At 38.9% G+C, this 21,924-nt stretch overlaps 1 protein-coding gene across 1 annotated transcript in view; it reads left to right on the top strand.

Annotated features, from left to right (window-relative positions):
• cdk14 (cyclin dependent kinase 14) overlaps nt 1–21,924 on the top strand; it is a 94,136-nt gene that overhangs the window by 8,076 nt on the left and 64,136 nt on the right. Inside the window, exon 2 of the mRNA XM_008324066.3 lies at nt 1,713–1,744. Coding sequence (XP_008322288.2) covers nt 1,713–1,744 — 32 coding nt within the window. The remainder of the gene's footprint in view (nt 1–1,712; nt 1,745–21,924) is intronic.

Here is a 21,924-nt window from a genome sequence, read left to right as displayed (position 1 = left end):
CAAAGACCTTTAACCTCAAGCTGATCCTGAAATAATAGAGAAAGGTAAAGAGAGTCAGAACAGAAGAGAGTTTTAGAAATGTTGAAAAAAGATGTGGTGTCTGTGTATATCTTTGGTAAATTCTTACCTAAGGCCACAACGAACCATACAAAGCCTAAAAATACATGGTATGACCCATATTGCAGAGTAAACTAGGGCAGCAAAGCAGGAGTAGTATTATTTTGAGTTAAATCCTCAGGTTTTTGTTATTAAATTGGTAATTGTATTCATAATAAAAAAACAATTCTTGTCAATTAACCTTCGATTTCTGGGAAAAAAACCCTGAATAAACATTTTATTGAACCAGTAACTACTGCTTGTTCATCATTTGACTTTTAAAATGTGCATCTCGCATTATTTTCACCTTGGTCTTTATGTCCTTCAGCTGCATCACTCAGAGTTTGATACATTCAGCAGCAAATGTTGATGAATGGGGTTTTGGGATGCACAACTTGGTGTGCACCCCTGCATGTGCTCTGTCCCTGTGGTCTATTACAGTTTGACCTTCAGCTCACACAAAGCACATGCTCCATGGATGTGCTAAGGAAGCTACTTATGATGCTATCACTCAGCCCTGCTGCCTGTATATGGGGAATAAATGAGGAACAAAATGAATACAACATTAGACTGGACTTATGGCTCATACAAAACCCATATTTATGCAGAAGGAAGTTAAAGGAAGAAAAACACACATTTGGAGAGGATGAAATGAATAATTTGTAGAAGGTCGTGTTGTATGGATGGACATTTCGGGTAAATCTTTTTGTTAGATAAGTTGTTGAAACTCCCTGTTGGAAGTCACTTCAATTCTATTGTACCAGAAATGAGAGAAACCGGCAGGGCAGTGAGAAAAGTGGCACATGATGTGGGTAATTTGGATTTAAATAAATATTCAAATGATTATGTTCCAGTACTCAGGTAAAGGTACATTTCACATCAGCAATACAGTTCCCCATGAAGGGCCAGTTGTAAATGGAAGAAGAATGTATAAATCAAGGGTCCCCAACCCCTGGTCCGCGGAGCAGTACCAGTCCATAGGGCATTTAGTACTGGGCCGCAGTGGGACACGAAAAAAATTACTTATTTTTTACTAATTTACTTTATTCAAAGTTAATCTTGTTAGATCCATTTACTTTCTTTATTTAAAGATAATCTGGCAATATTTTAAAATAACATGTCATTCAGACTGATACAAACGGAATAGCGTCTAAAAGACGTTTTATTTAGAAAATGTAATGATCCTTTAATGCTCAGCACCTTGCTACTGGTCTGTAGTAACGGGTGGTACTGGCTGACCAGTCCTTGGAACAGAAAAGGTTGGGGACCACTGCTATAGATGTTACTACTCCATAGCAGACTAATACATGTTTCTGCAATTGATTATTATCTGATTGATTATAACTTTCTTTAAAATTACATTTAAACATTTAAAAACTTTGCTGCATGAACTTTACTAAATGCTTTTTAAGCTCCTGTGGGCCACACAAAATGGCTTGAAGGGCCATATTTGGCCCCCGGCCCTTGAGTTTGACACGTATGCGTTAGCGTATCATGTTATCATGTGATCTGTTTCCACCATCACTCACATCACAGTGTGTTTTCTGTTAATTCTGCAGCACTGACCGAAGGCCTGACGCTGTTTGATGATCACTTTCTGTCTCTTCTTCTTACAGCTTTCAAGAAAGAAGACAGCGGCTTTGATGAGGTAGGGTTTTACACAAGTGAATTTCACTGAGCATGTGTCATCAATGGTTCAATTTCAAGGTCCTGCCATCACACGATCATAAGCTGCTTTTCATTATGATTATTCATCGGGTCTTTTGGTCACAGTTTGTCATAAGAGCCCGCATTGATTTCTTTGGATGTGGATTCTGCTGCAGCTCAGTGTGTAATATTCATTCATTTCTGGAGCGTGGGGATTTTCCCTCTCTCATCTCTGAGACAGCACCATCAGCTGGAGTGTTCTGGTGAATCACAGTCCTCATGTTTCAACTGTTAGACACAATGCAGGAAAATGCAGGCCTGCTCCCTCGAGCTAGACTAAAAGCACTGTATTATTCAAATGAAATATATGCTGAATAACGTGGAGGAGTCAAGTGGACGTGTTATTAAAATTTTAGTGAAGCGACCGCGGATTTGTGTGGATCTTATTGTAAACCATTTTATTCAGGCCAGTGCATCCACGACTGCTGTCTCTTTTTTTAAATGTCAAGTTTAAAAAAAACGACACTGTAGCTGTATGCAGAGATTTATGGGAGTTTGTCCATAGCCTTCCAAGGACACACACACGTATTTATATATTTTAGATGAGAAACACATGATACACAATGATTAAGTGGGGCAATTGAGCAGAGTCATTTCCCTCCAAATCAAAATGTAATTTAGATTTTTACTGTAAAATGGTCGAACTGGTCTGGCATTTCTGACATTCACTAGCCATTTCTGTGGTATCTTTAGGTTATTTATGCAATTTTACACAATTTCTTTCTCCAACTGTTACTGACAGAATTATGTCATTATTTTAACTGTTGGATGTTGATATTTAGCTTTTGATTTGGAAAAATATTACTTTTTTTTTAGGTAAAATTTGTCCATCTAATATTAAGATATCATTTGGCTAATTCCTACTAGTGTAACTACTGCAACAAAGATAGAAAGTAGCTCCAAGATTGTGATTGTTTGACTTTATATTTGTCCTCCATTTTTGACCTGGTTATTTAAAGTCATGAGCTCATATTAAGATGGAAAGATGGAGTAATACCAGCTCTTGGTTCCGGTTATTGATTGGCTGATTTACTTAATATTGTTTTTATTATTGTATTTATTAGATGACATCACACATGCTTCCTGATGTGGTTTAGAATATTTACCTCATGGGTCCAAAGTCTGAAGTATCGTTGTAGTTGACAAAAAAGACACCTGATTTTGACAACGAATGTGTAGAGTTATACCCACAGCTGCCTTTTATACAATGTGTAGCAATGGTGCTAATGATACTGCATTGATGACCTGGCATTGTCTTTGTCTTAAATATCAGAGGTAAAGTTAAACTCATTAATGTCCTGTGTTATTGTTGGCATCATTCATGTGTCAACCTGCTTCCATTGTAGTGTAGTGTATGAGTAATGTCCACCGCCTGTAATTACTTTAGGATAACAAGGACAGTTATTGAGGGCCTCCAGTCGAGGGTGTTATTAAGGCGTAGTCTTCATCAGATTCTCTGCAGATTCACGATTACGCCAAGTAGAATGTCAGCAAGTTTAAGAACACGGCGCTGTTTCAAAAACAACTGTGAAAGAATATCCAGAGCTCAGCCGAGTTTAACGACTGTTTAAACGTTCATAGCTTTTGGACACAGACACAGCCTAATTTATCCAGTGTCACTCCGAGGACCGCCTCAGGTTCCTTTCGCACTGCAGGTGTGTATGATTTTTGACATATTAATTTCTGCATAATTGTTTAAATTCTTATTTTTAAATGTCATCTTAATGTTAATGCATATTTAGAGTTTATGATAATAAACCTATTTTTACTGTACATTAGTTCCTAATCCAATTCCAATGAGTCGTCCAGACAATAACAAGAGCTCCAGTTGATAATGTTATTGACAATTGAATGGGTAGGCCCTCATCCATCCATCTCTCATTAAGACATAAAACCGCCTGTTGTGCACAGATGACTTCCTTATTGTCAGAAAAGAAACTGTAAGCCAGCATCGACTGCAGGTTTTTAATGCTCAAATTCCCAGGGCTGGGAAAGTTCTATTTCTTAGCTCCAGATGAACAAACGATCTAAGGCGTAATGACATCTCTGAAATAGATTAATGGCTTTCACATTCTGTAATGAAACCTGAGTCTTTGTTCCAGCTCCAACTGATTTCTGGTGTCAATTATTCATCCTGACTGCAGCCGAAAGTGTTTCTTCTGGAGCAGCAGCTTCAGATGTAGTGTGAAAGTGTTGACGAGGCAATGAGGAATGTTGCTCTGTGGAATTTTCCCATTGAAAAGACCTGAGGTCTCCATCCCACTGATGTTTTCCTTGGCCACAGAGACTTGGGAGCTCGGATGTCACAGACATTTTGCCAAGGGGCTTTTTTTGTCAACTTACATGTGTTTATTTATACTAGAAGATTTAGTCCATGTTGCCCTTTAGTGTGGGACTTATTTGGTCAAACAACACAAAGGAGGACATTTTTAATCAATATTATTACCATGGGAATTGGCATGGATGATTGGCTATAAATGGGCATTTAAAGACAGGAATGTTTGGAATAGCATATGAAAAAAAGACTCCTTCCTGTTGTGCAACATGATGTTGGTGGGAGACTTAATGATGGAATAGAGCTACAGTATCTGCACATGTAGGAGTTTTATTTAAAACTTCAGGATGTGATATGTTATCCTTGCCGCGTCTAAGAAAAGCAGACAGAGATGGAGAGCTTCTTCCCCACAGGGGCCTGTTGAGCTGATTATCATTTATCACAGTGAGGAGGAAACTCTGTTCATGTTCAAACCATAAAGATGGCTGCTAAAACTGAGAAGCCTGAGTCTGTGTTCAGGGATTGGTCGATGTTTCTCTGGTTTCTTGTTGTTAATCATCGCTGCACCGTTTTAGCTTAGCTAAAAAAAAAAAAAAAAAAATTCTTCCCTTGTTACAGATATTTGGAGCTATAAATTATGCAAATTATGTGTGTGTGACAAAGCACCAATCACATTTGTTCCTAATATTTTCATTTCACCCTATCATGATTTATGCTGGAATTTATTTTTAGTTTATAATATTGTTTGGAATGAACCAACAATTTAACAACAACACAGAACATCTCACCTGTTCAAATTAATTTTACACAACGCACTCCCCTCAATCACTAGATATTAAAAGGGACATGTCGAAGCTGGGAGACGTATTGGCACTTGCACTCAAGGTGTGTTATTCCAAATTATTAGCATAGCAAAAAAGAAAGGGCAAAAAAATCAAAAAAACTTCTGCATGTGTTGAGGATCTAGAGGAAAGAAAACCAAGAGATAAATAAATAATAAATCTGGGTTTAATTCTTTGTAGCAGATTTACATTTCTCATTAGCTGTGTCGTTTTCTATGCAGATGATATTCACATCTACATGATTAGCCCACTTATTCTAAAACCATAGATGCAGTTATCTCAATAAATATACCAGAAAAAACAAAAATAAATATATATTTAGCACATGACAGTGCTGAGTCTGTACTGTAACACATTTATAACGTCAGTTTAACATAAACGTGTGTCTGTAAAAGCTGGAAAGTGTATTATTTGTTTTACCATTTTAGTCTTTTTGTTGATGTTATATGTTGTTGTTTACACAAAAGGGCAGAATACATTTGGAGGTGTTTACACTCCAGGTGCTTTTCAGTGGAGCTGCCATTGAACGTCGCGTGATCCGTGCAGTGCTGTGGCTTGATGTTGGAGTTTCAGGTACTGTAGGTCTCCCTCAGCAGCTTTACTGCTGCTGTATTGTGTGTGAAAAAGATGGTGAGGAAAAGGTCCCTTGAAGCTGAAACAGTCGGTGTTGACACATGACTTACTGTGCACACACTGCACTGGGAGAACATTTTACTGTTTTCATTTTATTGCCACCTAAACATGCCCCGGAAAACTGTCAGGTTCTAATGTTTGCTTCAGTTCCTGCTGCCTGTGGTTTTGTCCCAGTGCATCAGGCAAGGCAAGGAGAACAGACAGTTTCCAGGTCGCGGCTTTAACTTCTTCAACTTAATTGTGTTGCAAATGTCTGAGCCGTGTGTTTTTCTTTTGCTTTTATCTGAAGCTTATTTCACCCTTAACCCAAGACAACTCTTTTTCGTTTACATTAAAAGATCAGTTAATGACAACAGTTCTAATTAAGATGTAGAAAATCCGTCTGCAAAATCACAATATCGTCTGAAAAGTAGGATACCTTCGATGCATGTGTGTGTATTCGGAGGAACATGTGACAAACTAGGTCTCCCAGACTGACTTCTACGACAGAATACGAGTTAAAACTTCATTTTTAGAGAAAAGTGACAGCTTCCATGTCCCTATTGTTTATCTGCCTTGGCGTTCACACAGTGACCTGTCAAGATGATGCTTCTAATTTTGTGTAGCCCGTGCAAATGATCTTTTTCGCACACCCACGGGAGGCAGTTTGTCAAAGAGCTAATAGGATGCTTTTTGTTTGTGGTAATAAAAGTTTTATTCTCAAAGTGTAGAAAGAAAAGGAAAACCCTGCCTCCCTGTGAGTTCCAACGCAGGGAAGAAAGAGTCAAAAATCTAATTAGCTCTTACACTACTCTCCCTCTCTGTGTTTCTGAAGTGAAAAAGGTGCTGGGACCTCACCGACTTAGTTTAAATCAGGGTAAAGTGCTGAAGTCGACAGAAAAAGTCAGTGTGAGGTGCTGATTATTTAGGCTGCTTTCTCTGCTTATCTGCTCTCCGGCTTTTGTTGTGTAATTTTACTGTCGCGCACCAACATGAAGCCTGTTATGGAGCTGGTTTATGTTTTGTCTTGTTGATGAACATGAAGCCTGTTATGGAGCTGGTTTTTGTTTTGTTTTTTCCACTTACTGTGGTCATTTATTCTACTTTTCTACTATTCTTATTTACCCTGTCCTGTACGTCTGTATTTGGCTTCTCAGTGGACAGGTCACTGCTGGCATCTGGGGTCTTGGTAATGGGCAGCATTCCTTTTAGCTGCATTTCTGTACTTTTTCACTAATAAAGAAGGATCTTGTTGAACTGATGTTTCAAGAGAAACTGAATTTTAATTATTTAATTTAGATATTTCATTGTACATTGTGTTAATGATGTGCTACTGAGACGGTGCTGCACAGATGAGCTGCAAAGCGTGTGTGAAAAGCGAATTAATATAGTGTTAACTGGTTTGTCGTAAGTCCTCAATAAGTGACATTTGGATGTGTTGTTGTTTTGGTGACAGACGGATCAGGGATTTTCACAGACACCATCACTGTGTCTTTGTCCAACTGATTCTGTAATTTCTTTTGTCACTTTATATTTTTGTGTCTTTTCCTAACTACAGCTGAATGTAAGTGTTTTGTTTCTGTACCAGGCTTTAATCTGATAAATGTGCTGGTTAATTTCCCAAAGCCCTCTGAGAATCCATTGAAAGGAAACGACCACATCGTCATCTTATTGGAGCAGCATTTGCAGTGATACGGTGACATTGCGTTTTTAAATTCTGTTGCTTCCATCGATGCGTGTATGTAAGTATGGAATAAGATTCAAACTAATTTTACCTTACCTTTTTGTATTTTTTTATTATTTTAACTGAGTGTAATGGTCAGACATAAGACCTTAGTTGCCCATTTGTCTGACCAATGATAAATCCTGCAGTGATGTTCCTTCAAATTTAAGCTTGTTTCATTCCATCTTAAAATTTTTATGGAATTGTACTTTAAATAAATTACTTCTTTACGTTCTGTTTTTACAGAATATATCCAATATATATTTTTGCCTGCCTGGCAGGATGCCTCCCCTGGCCCCTCCGTGTAACTTCATCTTTAATTTCCAATCTTGTTCATCATAGTCGCTCAACCCATTAAAATTCTAGCAGTCTTAGCTAGGCTAACTTCAGTTCTCCTTCTTTTCTTTTAAAAAAACAGGATCTTCTTCCTTTAGAGGCAAATAAAGTAGCTAAGTAGTTCATAATGGCTAAGTTGTCACTCTTTTCTACCTTTAATGGTTTTTCTGTACTGTGCTTTTTTCTACCAAAGCAAGTCCAAATCCTTCTGGAGCATTTCTTCCCTTCATCCTGCCTTGCAGTTTGATAACAGATTCTTTGGCCACTATATGTAGTACTTCTCCTGAGTACATCTCCAATTCAGCTGATCCCTCCCTGTCTAGTTTTATCTCTGATTATAACCCTGCCTGTCCTGGTCACTTCCCCTTATGAAATTTCAGTATCTTCAGCTCAACTCCCTCCAGCTTCATCTCCTGCTTCTTTTCTTTCTGTAGTGGTAAATATAAAAGTGTCAAATACCTTCTGCTATAATCCTCTGCTTGTACGTGCATTGCGATCATGAATCTATACCTGCACCCGACGCTGTGCTGAAGGGAAGAGCAGGAGAACAGACTGCGGAGGAGGAGAAAGACTCATCAGTTCCAATCAAATCATCAATGAGCAGAGATGAAGCTGCCCTGATGAGACAGGCTGATGGCTGATGGCCACTTTGACCTGTGTGTCACTGCAGCGCAACATGGTTTAGATTAGAGATTTCCCTGCACTTGTGATGGGAGATTTTATGGCCCACGGCTGAGATTAGCTGGAGCTCAATGCTGCAGAAAAGGCATGAGGAGCAAATGGAAGATTGAAGAAGATAACAGCTGCCATAGCGACATCAAATTTTAAAACCGAAGCACCTGAAGCCACTACGTATGGCTGAGGAACGGCTGCGAATGCTGATTACGTGTTTAGCTGCAGTGCTGGGAGATAAAATGAGACGATAAAAAGAAGCAGCTTTTTTGACCACCAAAGTGCTTGTTGGGTTTTATTTCATATGGTTTGCATGTGTCTGTACAGAGATCCTTCAGGGACACTGGATGAGATCAGATACTGAAAGGTTTGCAGAGAACTGATCAACAACCACGTCGCCTGGGCGCCATCTGTAATTAAGATGAATTCTGAAAAGTGTGTGATTTAATATTTATCATGTGTTATTTATTTTCACAAAAGCAATAAAATTAGCATTTACTCTTAATTAAAATCAGATTAGCCCTGAGATGGTTCTAGACTCATTAGGGTGAATAGAAGCAGGGGTGATGAAGTATAATACTTTTAATTACTCTGTAACACAAAGCACTGGACTTTATTGCACTTTTGTTGTACTTTTTATGGTTACTCTGTAACACAAAGCACTGGACTTTTGTTGTACTTTTTATGGGTTTTCTGTTCCAGTTTCTATAGCTTTCAGTGGAAGCCCGGTTCTCCACTATCAGGCCTACAGAGAGACAATCAGTGTCTGATTGATCGCAGCAATGTTACTGTATAGGAGAATTCCTCAGATGGCCTGAGGGAGCAGAGAGCTGTCGGCAGCAGCCTCCGACTCCTTCTCTGGCTGAGAGCTAGTGGTCCCCTGAATGTTGCATTTTCCAGCCCGTGGACTGACTTAGGTGTGTGATGAACCATTAAAAAAAAAAAGCTTACAAGGTTTGTGTACTTGTATTTTCACTACTTGAGGTTGAAATTGGATGGGCTGAAAAAAGTTTAAATAACTGTGCAATAATATGGGCTAGGTGAGGATGAACAGAGGGCTGATGGGTAACATACGGAGTGTGAATGGTATGGTTAGGAAGATGTAGGGAACAGATGATGACAGGATTTGTTACTTTACTTTGGATATGAACATAATCAGTGAATGTTTTTGGGACAAAAATGTTATTTCCATAATACCCTAAAAATAACTTCAATTTAAATAAAAAATATCTGAAGTCCTAAAATGAAAGTGAATAATGTGTGTTTTGTCAATCATGTGACCTGGACAAACACATACACACATCTTGCTGCTATTTAGTGGCAACATTTTCTTGCATAAGAATTGACCACAGGGTTATAACAGAAATAAGATGATCAACAAGGCTATCAACTGGATATAAAGACAATGTGGAATTATCTGTAGTTTATTAAGAATGATGAAAGATGATAGTGTTCTCAGCATCTACAAGTTCAACAATGAGGGTTGGAGATTGTAGGTGGAGGATAAATGGTGGAGGAAAATCCAAATGGAGCTGCTCGGCAAAAAGAGAAGAGGAAGACCCCAGCTCAGCTCTCAAGTGTAGACAGCGGGAAAATTGTTGTTTTAAGCAGAGTAATTGTTTAAGCACCGAGAAGACCAGAATTTTACAGTGTAAAAGTAGAGATGGATGAAAAGAAACTGTGTAAACTCCAGCTGGGAGCAATCGAAATAATAATAATAAAAAAATAATCAGTATCAAGATTATCAGTATAGTTTTTCCCCTACTTTCCATTTGTAATGACAGCAGTTTTGATACTGGATCAATGTTTTAAGTGTTGACATTGATCCTGAAACTTGACTGGATGTAATTGATGTTTGAGGTGTTGACGGTGGTCACATCAGTGTTTTAACGGTGGTCATCAGGTTCCAGTGCAGAGCTGGATCAGTGCCTTCACTCCCTGCTCTGACCTTTAAAACTTTCTTTTTCTACAATTTTCCTCAGAGCTGCAGGAAGATATTGATAGATACCCTTGAATGCCCCTCTCTGCGGGTTGTGTGAGTGTACACGAGGGTGTGGTGTGTATATATGTGTGTGTGTGTATAGGAGTGCACCACATTGCGCTGTTGCTGCTGCCAAATGAACTGCGCTCCACTCTACTCTCTGTGGCTGAGCACACCAGGGTGGAGAGGAACATATAGAGCCAAGATTACTCATTTGTTTTTGTAGAGTGTGCGTATGATCAGTGTGGTCATGTGTGTGTGTGTGTGCGTTTGTGAGTGTGCGTGTTTACTAAGGGATATGTTTTCGGTGACTTAGGACCAGGACCAAGAGGCCGACGTTAAGACCACAGGCCGAAGCAAACTAATGGCTACAGTTTGCTGAATAACAGACTGATATTCCCAAGATCCTCCTAAAAGGCCCATATTCCCATCAATGTCCAAAGGTAATTTATATCCCTGTGAAGAAGTCAGAAATAGACATAGAATATATTTCAATTATATTCACCCCAATGTTGCTGTCAGATTTTTGTCATGTTGTTTTAATATTGGAGTCTGTTATAATCACAACCAAACTGTGCATTGGTAATCTCCAACCTACAGTCCATAAACCTACACAGTTAGGTTTACTGTTCACTTTCAGTTGGTTATACTGCAGGTGTAAACATGAGTCTGAATACTTGTATTTTAGTATCTGTGGCTCAGTGATGGACACTGTGAAAAATTGTCCAGTGTTTCACAATACATGTGTTTTAAAGAAACTAATTGAAGCTGCTTTTCGCTCACAAACTGTTATCATAACCAACAAAGACCAAAGGGTTCTTTTTAATCCCTAGTTTCGCTCTTGATCTTAGGTCAACTCAATGTGACCTCACAAAGCATTTTTGCCTGTGTTTTCCCCTCTTTCATGTTTTATCTGTAAATGTAGACTCATGGATTAACTGTTTAAATGTCAAGGTCACCAACACGTGTTAGCCTCTCAAAAATGTAGCTCCTGTTCACACAGAGCTGTTTTTCCACTTGAGGTTAAAAACATTTCTGCTGAATTAGGGTCAGTGGACACATTGGACTATTTGATAATTTTAGGTTGAACTACTGAATAACAAACGAACCACTGTTTGTCCATACAGTATGACAACAGACTCTCTGAAGTGCGGAAACGCTAACAAAACCCTCAAATTACATTACTTTCTCTAGCTAAATCTCTTGCATTTATGCTGTATCATGTGGTTTATAACCTAATAAAGTGAATTTTCTTCACTTCCATTTCTCCAAGGAGACCTCTTAGCTTTTAGAGGAGCTCATCTCCTGCTTTAAAATTCCTGGACCGGCTCTTAGCAGAGGCTGCTTGCTTGTCGATCCAAAGTTATTTACTTTGGATCTAATTTGACCGTTTCTTCTCGGTGGTGGAGTCCCGGTCCGAGTTGCGAAACATAGACCATGTATTCATTTTCCCCCCTGCCCTAGAGCTGAGGTCAAGAACAGAGTGAGGAGGATTTAGAAGCTACTGTAAAGTGAGCAGATCTACAGTATATCCTTAAGGTTTAAAATATACACGCATTTTTTGCCGTCTGAATCCATATTTTCGTACAGCAGTTTAAATTCACTGAACTCATTAGGATGTGGTGCTGCACATGCGGTTGCCTGTGTGACTCCCGCTGCAGCAGCTAATCCTGACTGATGGGCGAACAGACTGAGTGTCACAGTTTAAGTTGTCGCTGCTGGTCATGTTTATTTGCCTCTGTCTGTCAGATTTGTGACAGCTGCAGGCTAATCTGCACAAGTTTCTCGGATGAGAAATTCACCCAAGCTGAGGTTCGTGGCCTTGGTTGTAAGTAAACAGAAATATCCACCGTGAAGGGAGCCCAAACTTTTTTAAGCAGTGTGGTTTTCCTCAGTAGAACTTCTTGCTCACTCTGAGCATTTAGCAGGATCACGATCAACTGACACGATGTCTGTGACTCTCCTCCGACTCAGAGTCCTGAAGAGATCGTTCTAGATGGATATGGTGAAGGTAAAGACACAGTGAATGGAATACGATGAATAAAGACACCAACGTATTTCTGTTTTAATAAACTCCATGTCTCTGGATAGAAATGGAAATGGTTTTATTTTCATTGCCAAAGTGAAACAATGGATGTAGACCAGTACAAGCAACGTTGGTTTTAGTAATTCCATTAAAATAGAACTCTTTGGAAAAATAAATCTACTTCTCATTTGATTTTTGCTAACAATAAATGCCCTCAGTCATTTTAAAAGTTGAAAAAAACCTTTTGTTTAAACCCAGATATTTCTGGAAACAAATCCATCATGTTATTATTGGACCTAGGTAGAACTAAAATCCAGGACAATTATTCTTAGTCATTAGGTTAACCTCAACATGTTCAGTCCATGAAGAGCTTTAGTGGAATCACATAATGTGTTTCACACAGACCATCAGAATGTCAATGGATCCAGTTAACTGTATCAAAACAGAAACCAAACAGGAAGAGCGATCCTCTGGTTGTACTGTAGCAGACACGCTACAACAAGAGAGCAGACTTGTAATAGAAAAAGTCATTTCTGAATACATGTTCCTGTGAACCAAACCCTACTGGTCCGCAGTATTTCACATTTCCTGAAAAAAACCTTAGTAAGACAAAAACATTTTTCATTAAAGATGGTCCACAACTAATTTCAGATTTTTTTCAATTAAACTTGTTCATTTTCAAAGCCTGTGAAATAAACAGTTGGACCTGGCCTAGTCAAGGGATATCACATTTCATCCTACATCCTTTTGTCTTTGTTTTGTATTTACCAAAATTGTGTTTTTCAGTAAAAATATTCTGTGAGTTGAACTTGTTCTAATTCAAGGTTTAGACTGTAGACCTGCATATACTCCAAAGAAAGTTGAGATCATGGTTCTCAAAATGGGGGACAGGTCCCTCTTGAAGGTCAAGAAGAATTGCAGGGTGGGTAAAACCGAGGCAGAAGTTCATAAAAGTTACCTTTGAGGAGGTTGGTACAGGTTCCAGCTTCAAAGGTTAACAGGTTCATGACTTTAGCCTTGATCTACGTACATATGCAGAGCAGACAAAGACGGAACGATCGTGGACATCTTCAAGATGGATCACAAAAATGAAATGATCAGACAATCCATCCCCATGGGAGTAGCTTCTCATTATAAATGTTGTGTGGTCTAATTACATCTTTAATTAACCCTTCACTAATTGGCCCTGGGGGCAACCTAATGGATAAAATGTTCCTGAGATATTAAAATGGAAATGGAAAAAGAAGAAGAAGCTGGCCTGGTGAGAGTCTGTGGTGAAGCCTGCAGTGATGATGAGGTTGGATGTGATGTCACATTTATCACGCTGAAGGTTGGGGAGCGTTCCCATATGCTCCATGGCGCCGTCTTGTTGGTGTTTGCGTGCAGGAAATAATCTCTTGCTGTTCTCCAGAGGAAGTGATGGAAGAAGGTGATTCTGGGAAATGAGATATAATAAAGCAAATGGAACTTGGTGTAACTGGGAAGCAGCCTGACGGTTATGCTGTGGGTTTAGTGGGTCAAGCTGGTGTTCGTGCTGACTTCTCATTAGCCTTGCAGATTCTATGCTAAGTTGGACCAAATTCATAACCCCCTGCTGGCCTCTATGTTCATTACAGTCAGCAGAATGAATTTGGGATGAATTATTACTCTGTGTCTTTGGAAATGTAATGTTGTCTCACACCTGTGTCGTCACCTCACACTGCTACGGTCATTGCCATCAACCAGTGAGCTACGCTCCTGGATATGTCCTCACTTTTTCACCAAGCTTTTACATGTGATGGATTTAGTTTGAAAAATAATTACAAACTTTTCAATTGACCAAAATAAACAAGCGTACTCATGTGGATTCAGAAGCCAGAGGCCTTCCAGGTTTGGCTCTGTGAGGGTTTGTACTCTCTGTGAACCAAGATGCTTCCTGGCTTACAGTTAATGTCGGAAAATGAAGCCAGAACGGCTGCACTGCTGCCTCTCAGCCACAGTTTACAGTAGTTCACATAAATGAAACATCATGTAACAGAGGTTTGGAGCATTGTATTTGACAGAAATCAATAGTGCTTAATATTGTTAATAAGTATTTGGTACCTGAGAGTCACCGACTCCTGCTTTTGCTGATTCTGATTTTTTATTGTGTTTTTGGTAAGCTTTGCTGATTCAGGTTTCCTAAGGTATATATATAAAAGTATTATGTTCTTCAGCTCACATTTTATTTTCATAACAAGTGATTGTTTTCCTGTGCACTCAACCTTCTGACCAATAAAAGTCATGCTGTCTATGGTAAAACTCAACATGTACATTAATTAATGTTCACATGTCAGTTGTAAAACTAGTAGCTTTTGCGCTTTAGTATAAGCTCCATTTCCTGTTCTGACACAGAATACATGTGCAAAGTGATCTGCTGATTTGCTGGTCGTTGGTGAAAGCCAATCATACTGGAGTTCACTAGTTGGTAACATTATATGAAGCACATACTTGGTTCAGCAGCAAAACATGAGTGAAGAAGAAGGTCGCATCGAGGTCCATGTCTGCAAAGCAGCAAATGTTTTGTAAAAATGCATTAAATTCCAGATAGGGACAGACAAACAGAAGTGAATCAGAACAACAACAAATGACACAGCTGAGCAGGAGGCGTATGGTCTGAGGAAGGGTGCAGTATTATTGAAGCACTGAACAGTTTGACTCACTACTGTGAGAACAGATGGTGGAAACTACTTCTACTGTGAGAAGATGCTGCACTCGGGGTCACATGCTTTGATACTAATGTATAAACTATATGCAGAAGCCACTCTCTGTATCACAGTTTCTAATCAACCCTGTGCACCGAGTGTGTCTCGTAAAGGAAGTGTGAGAAATGAATAGCTACAGTGACATACTGCTGACGTGACCACAGGCTGTTGAATAAATGCACTGCTAATTAACGAGGCCTTTAAATCACTAACATTGCCTGTTAGGTCACACATATAGACAGGCCTGCATTATAAAGAGGCGTTTAGGTGCGATTTATGTGCGACAGCTAAATAAATGGTTGCCATAAACACGACTGTATCAACAGCCATCAAGACAAAGTGCGAAAAAGAACAAAGTCAAGCCCCATCAAAATATTGATTATAGATGTTAATGGTGATAATTACACGAAAGCCTCGAGAATGAGTGCACTTGACTGTGGCTGGTAAAGACGTCTTGTATTTCCTATCAGATCTGCTTCTGCTCGTTGCTCTGCGACACAATGAGCCTACAGAAAAGGGAGGCGGCCATATGACACTCACTTTTTTTCTCCTGCTGCTGCAGACAAATAGCAAAAGCTGCTTTGTTGACGGGCTTCTCCGCTGCATCTGGGAAGGCAACAAAGGATGTCTTTCATCCTCAGTGACTGCACTGCGATCTGCAGGAGGCTGCAACCTCGCTTTCACTACATCCGCAGCCTGAGGAGTCAAGTCTGGTCTTAAGATGCAGTGTCTACTTTTACAGCAACACAACAGCATTTGAACCCAAACTGTGCTCTAATTTAACATCTATCACCGATACGGGAGAAAAGAGAGATTTTTATTTGCCCTATATTGATTTTAGGAAAATTGAAAAGAAGCAGTTTTACTTCACTTGGACTTTAATAGGTTTGAGATCTTACTTGGAAGTGTAGGTCACCACGCTACAATAAATGCTCTGTTTGTGTAAAATTATATTGCATGACAAACTCCTTTCCTTTTTTTTCCTTTTTTTAATTTACAGACAATTGAAATCTAATTTAAAAAAATACACATACATTTAGATGGATGGCATTTAAGACACAAAATTGGACCAGCAAATGTTTTAGACATAATACTGGTCCAATGAGCTCTCATATGTACTGTACATATGTTCCTATTTTAGATATATATGTTTATATACTATATATATATAAAGAAGTACAGAGATGTTGCAAGATTTGCCTAGAAGTGAATCAGATGCTATCAAAAAACAAAAACATAGATAAAAATAAATTATCTGGGATATAATTAACTTTTATGAAAACTGTCACAACCATGTTTTTATCTGAGGTTGTCTGTCCTGAGTCATTGATCTAGGCCCAGAACACATATTTATGTAAACATAATGTAAATATGAACCTAAATACAATGGAAGGCGACCAACTACTGCTGACTTAGAGTGATAGTTCAGTCAAAGGGAGACGTGCATTGCTATGTGACCAGATTGTGAATGAGGGCTGCACATAATTACGTGCTGCAGTAATCATTCAAGCTGCGATCGCTTTTTTAAGCTAAAAGAAGGAAATGAAAAGTATGTAAACAAAAGCAGCAGAGGCAGCAACATTTTAACAACCACAATACATTCCTTTTTTTATTTTCATTCCTAATAGAAGTATAATATTGGCTGATGCATTTTGTTTTTAATGTGCCTGCTTCTGACTAGGTGGCAAATGCATCAGCAGAATTTTTATGAGCAGCCGGGATGTGGTATAAGGTGGAAAAACTCTATCAGGTTGACGCTGATTAGTTCTGACATCACCTAAAACCTTGTGCACATGATAATTATCCACCTGCCACAAACCGCTACCAATTTCTTTCTCAATTTACAGTCCAGCTGATCTGCAAATGAACCACAATCCTGCTGCTGTAACCGCATCTGGCACATTTCTAACAAACAGTCAAGGTTATAATATCAGTGTGAGAAACATTAAGTGACATTGAGTCCTGTCTGCTGGTGTGAAAATACACGTCTGTTGTGTTCATTGTCTTCATTGTGTCGATCTATTGTCTACTGTCTCTGAAGGTTTTTTTTTTGTTGTTTTTTTTTTAGCTCTCACTGCTCAGTCCTCTCTAAGATTCATTGCTTTCTGCTGCAGGAGCTAAGCCCTAATCCTCTCTTTACTTCTGTCATTGTGTCATTATTTACTGCACTAACACGCAGCTTGTAAACACAGCGAGTCAATCTGAGGTCAGTTTAGCTTCAGAAGTGACACCTGTAAAGCACCGCCAGCCCTTTAGCGTTTGCTCCATTAAAATGTTTGGCTGTAACCTGTGGGCCGGCAGCAGTTGTGGTTAATGATGAGTACACAGATTAAAGAGCCTCTTTAAATTCTGCAGCAGTCCGTCTGTTTAATTTGCCTGCGCTGTGTCATCTACACTCATTTGCATTCTGATGCTGGTCCGCAGCACAGAGCTGGAGTTCATCCCTTATAACGAGCAAGGAGGATGATGAGCTGTTTGATCAAAGCCATACAGGGATTCCTGTGGTCAGAAGGAGGTCTGTAAATATTAAACACTTTCTAAAGACAAAGGCAGAGGAAAACTTAGAAGGTCAAACAGGTATGAAAGGAGCATCCACCACTGGGTCGGGAAATGCAAATCTGACATATCTACTACATGAAGGTTGGTCAGAAAATATTTGAGATTTTCTTTAGTTTTCTTCTGCGTTGGTCACTTGAAAGTAGCAGATTTCGTCAAGACGGGTTCAAGATCTCAACCCAGGTGTGTTGAACAACATGGAACATGCCAACCTGTAATTTCAACGGTTTCATTAAGACAGGTAATTCATAGAAAAATATTGCTGTCATTAATTGGCAACATCTGTAAACATTAGCCAGAAAGTAGTAACATTGGTAGAAATTAAATAATTGTTGCTAAAAGTTATTCTACTTATATCTCAAGGCTAGCCAAAATGATAGCTAAATGTTAGTCTGACCAGACTAATCGTGCAGTTTGCTGCTACAGAAGTCAGAAGAGAAATCTGGTCATGTTCACACTAAGAGAAAAAAAACCCTCACAGATTATTCTTCTTCTAAACTAATTTAGTGATTGATTACTGGCCGATTAATTGTTGCCAGCCTCGTCTGAAGGCTCATCCCCCCGAGGGCAACACCTTGCTTTATGAATTAGCCTTAAATAAATTGCAGCCTGGAGTCTGTGAAGCTAAATGTTTTCCAATACGAAGTTTTATTTGTGATTCCGTCTGTGTGTGTGATTTTATTTTCCCCTTCTATCGATCGACCGAGACGCTCAGGCTGCAGGCAATTTGGTGTGTGTGTGCTGCATGGGTAATAATGATAGAGTGATGGAGGGACAACACTGGCATCAGCATCAGTGTCCGCCTCCACTGATGGAGACTGTTGGTTGGAAGGACAGAGCACAGATGTGCTGCCGTCTGAGTCTGAGGGGAATATAGGCCAGGCTGTGATGTGAATACTGCTGCATTAGTACACACACACACACACACACACACACGCACAGAAACCCATATAAACATCTGGAGCGGTCACATCAGCAGTGATGCACTTCTCTAGGTCATTCAGGTTTTCATCATGGCTAAGTGCATGTGGTTTTTCTGTGGCTCCTTTTTGTCCTTGTCAGTACATCAGTGTTTTATTAATGACATACAGTGGATATAACAATATTTACACTCACTCTTTAGACACTGCTTTTGTCATTGTAAAACAATGGCACCAGGGTAGAGCATTAATCAGTCTGGTCATTTGAAAAAAAAACAAATTAAAATTTGTAAAATTGATTTCTTCCTGACAATTAATCTAGCCAATGTAAACAGAGCAAAGATATTTTAGTATCTCTAAATAACTACAAATAAATTCAGCTGTTGTAGTAGGACTTTGATTCTTTTTTTTTTCATTTGCCAAGTTTTGTCTCATTAAAAAAATAGTTGTTGTCACAAGATTCTTACAAAAGAAATCTGACCATGCTGTGGTGCCACATGGTGGCTTATGCCTTACAGGTCAAAGGACACCAGTTTGACTGTTGAACAGGTCATGTAAAGGATATACTATAGGACAGTAACATAAAACAGTAAGAAAACTGGTTAGAAGATTTAAAAATTAAAATTAAAAAATTAGTGAGAGGTGACAAAAAACCCTAAATGTGCATTTGGCTCAGAATCAGCGTTGGACATCCCCAAAAGAACACGGTACACTGCAAGATCCACAATAGTAGCAAAGAAGGACTGCATCTTTCTGTGGAGCTGTTTTAGGTCAGCTGGCTTTTAAGTCAGGGTGAGTGAGTGGGGGAGGGGTTGGAAACGGTTACAAATGTCACATACCACATTATTAATATTAATATTTAACAGGCAAAAACAGGCAGATAAAACACAATGAATGATGAGGCCGTTATAACAACAGCCGAACCTGGTAGCATTTGAGCTGAAATGTACTGTATGTTTCCAGTTTGAAGTGTCATTGAAGGTGAAGATGGTTGTGACTTTAAATACCTTGGTGTCATTGTTTTACATGGCCATTATAACCTACACTGTCCACAGTCGCTGCCACTGTGTAAAACCTGGCAGTTTGTTTCCCCCCCCCTTTAATTCTAAAGGAGGAGTCAATGTCAGCAGCAGGTCTGGACACACTCCTGTGCCTCCTCTGAAGTCCCAACTTTGAAGAACACTGTGGCTCCGTGGCCGTGGAGCGTGTGCAGCCAATTACAGCGTGGAGGCAGCATGAGGTTTGCCTCAGCTCTGAGTGTGAAAACACTGAGCTCATGTTAATGGCTGCCTGATGTGGAGCCTCTGTCTGCAGCTGTAATGAGCTGCTCTCCCTCCGCCACTTTCTGCCTCTCCATCCTCCTTGTTGACTCAACACACGGTTGAGTGAAGAGTGTCCTCACAGCTGCTGCTTATCATGTGACCTGATCTTTGGTGGGTAATTAGATGAGATGTGTCTTAAAACCGCAGGAGAGATTTTATTAACTTTAAACTGCATTAAGAGCACTAAAATAATAAAAACTAATTATGTGTGGACCTGGTGTAGCTGACGACATTGGCTGAAAGGACTTTGTTGTAGGTTGTTCATAGCAGTTCAAGGATGTTGTGGTCTGATGAGACTCTTCAATCATGTATAAACACAGTAAGCTATTTTTGCTAAATTGGTAATAGCATATCTACATTTTTATTGTTAAATTTTTTTTTTAACTTTTACTCTTTGACTTATTTTATCTACCATATATTTTACTATATAAGCTTCTTGTCATCTTCTTGTCCATGATGACACATTTTTATATTTTTGGTCTAACATTTTGTTATAGTATGGCTAATTTTAACATTTTTCTATCTATATTATCTATATTTATTTTTAACAAAAATATTTTGTTAAAACATGGTCTCCTAAGTTACTTGGCTCCATAGCTACCCTATGTTTTGTTTTTGTATTTTTTTTATGTTTTCGTAGTGACTAAACTAGAACTACTTATGTAAGACTGTAGTTTTTCTATTTTAAAAATTGAACCTTGTGTTTAGTTTTTATAAACCTTGTGTTTATGATCAATGTCAACCTGGTGGTCCAGGGATGGGTTAAAAAAATATACAGATGCAAATATTGTGAAGTAGTTGGATGAACTGAGGGTGTGCGTGTTTGTGTGTGTCAAATTTCAACTGGGTTTGACTCCTGACACACTGGGCTTGGCTCTGAGGAAATTTAATTTTGACCTTTAATTACAGCACTTTACCATCTGTCCATTTTGGTCTCATGTTTCCATGGACACACGTCCACATCATTTCCAGTTATTGGCTTAGGTTTCCCAGTCATTCCACCTCAGAGTGCTTTGAGCCGAAAAGCAAATCAGTAGAGAAAAATTAAGAATTCACATGAACTTTTGGTCGGTGCTGATCTGTTGTTGCAGCTGTAAGTCGGTCTAAACATTGTTGTTATCAAAGACGTCATGCTGCTCTTTACACGCAGTGTTTTCGTCTCAAACATTTATGGTGATGACACACTTGTGTACATGTGTACGTGTGTGTGTGTGTGTATTTGTCAGGACATGGAATGAAAATCCAGGTCAGAGAAACGCATCACTCCCTGTGAGGGTCATGGATGAGGATTTGAGGTTAGCTTTGAAACCGTCATGTGAGTCAGCTGAATGAATCCTATTAAGTTGCTGGTGTTGGGGCTTATTTCACAGCTGAAATAAGAAAGGAAGCTGCTGCACATACTGTACTCCTCATGTTTTTTATCCATTATGGGCAGTAAGAGTGAGGGAGAGTAGATGCCGCCTTGTTTCACCTGAGACGGATGCTGCTGCTGGCTGCAGATTTTCCCCCTGAAAATAATCCTCCAATCCACCGTGCATTCATTATACAGTGTGACAGCTCTAATTGATATTAACCACTTTGACTCACATCGCTGAGAAATGATCAGAGCCCAATCACAGGGTATGACTGCTAATAAAGCTGAAATGTCACTATCACACGGTGTCAGTGCAGCAGTGGAGAGGCTGGAAACATGAAGGCTGTTTAATTAGATGTAAAAATACATTGAACCCAACTACTACATACGTTCAGGCTACATCTGGAATCCATGTTAACTAGTGTTAGTACTAGTAGTGTTTCTATAAAGATAATTTCATCTTTTTTTTAAATACAGTACTTCAGTGAAGTATATCTGTTCAAATGAGTTCTATGATCAGAATAATCATAAATTGATGGAAGTTGTTTGTGTATGAAAATGAATTACAGCAAACAATATTTGATATAAATAACCTTTTTATAATTTTTAAATTCAACTTCAATATCAAATGTCTAAATGTTTTGTTTCTTTTTTAATATCGTGGAACGATGTCAAAATATATAAAACACATCTAGATCTAAGATATACAAATCTATATTTATACATATAATAATAATATAATCATAATATATATGCTATATATGCATGTAAATGCTTTG

This window comes from Cynoglossus semilaevis, chromosome 13, assembly GCF_000523025.1.
Source record: "Cynoglossus semilaevis isolate Cse_v1.0 chromosome 13, Cse_v1.0, whole genome shotgun sequence".
Classification (NCBI taxonomy): domain Eukaryota; kingdom Metazoa; phylum Chordata; class Actinopteri; order Pleuronectiformes; family Cynoglossidae; genus Cynoglossus; species Cynoglossus semilaevis.
The sequence above is the reverse complement of the archived record's forward strand: the minus strand, read 5'-3'. Positions and strand labels throughout refer to the sequence as shown.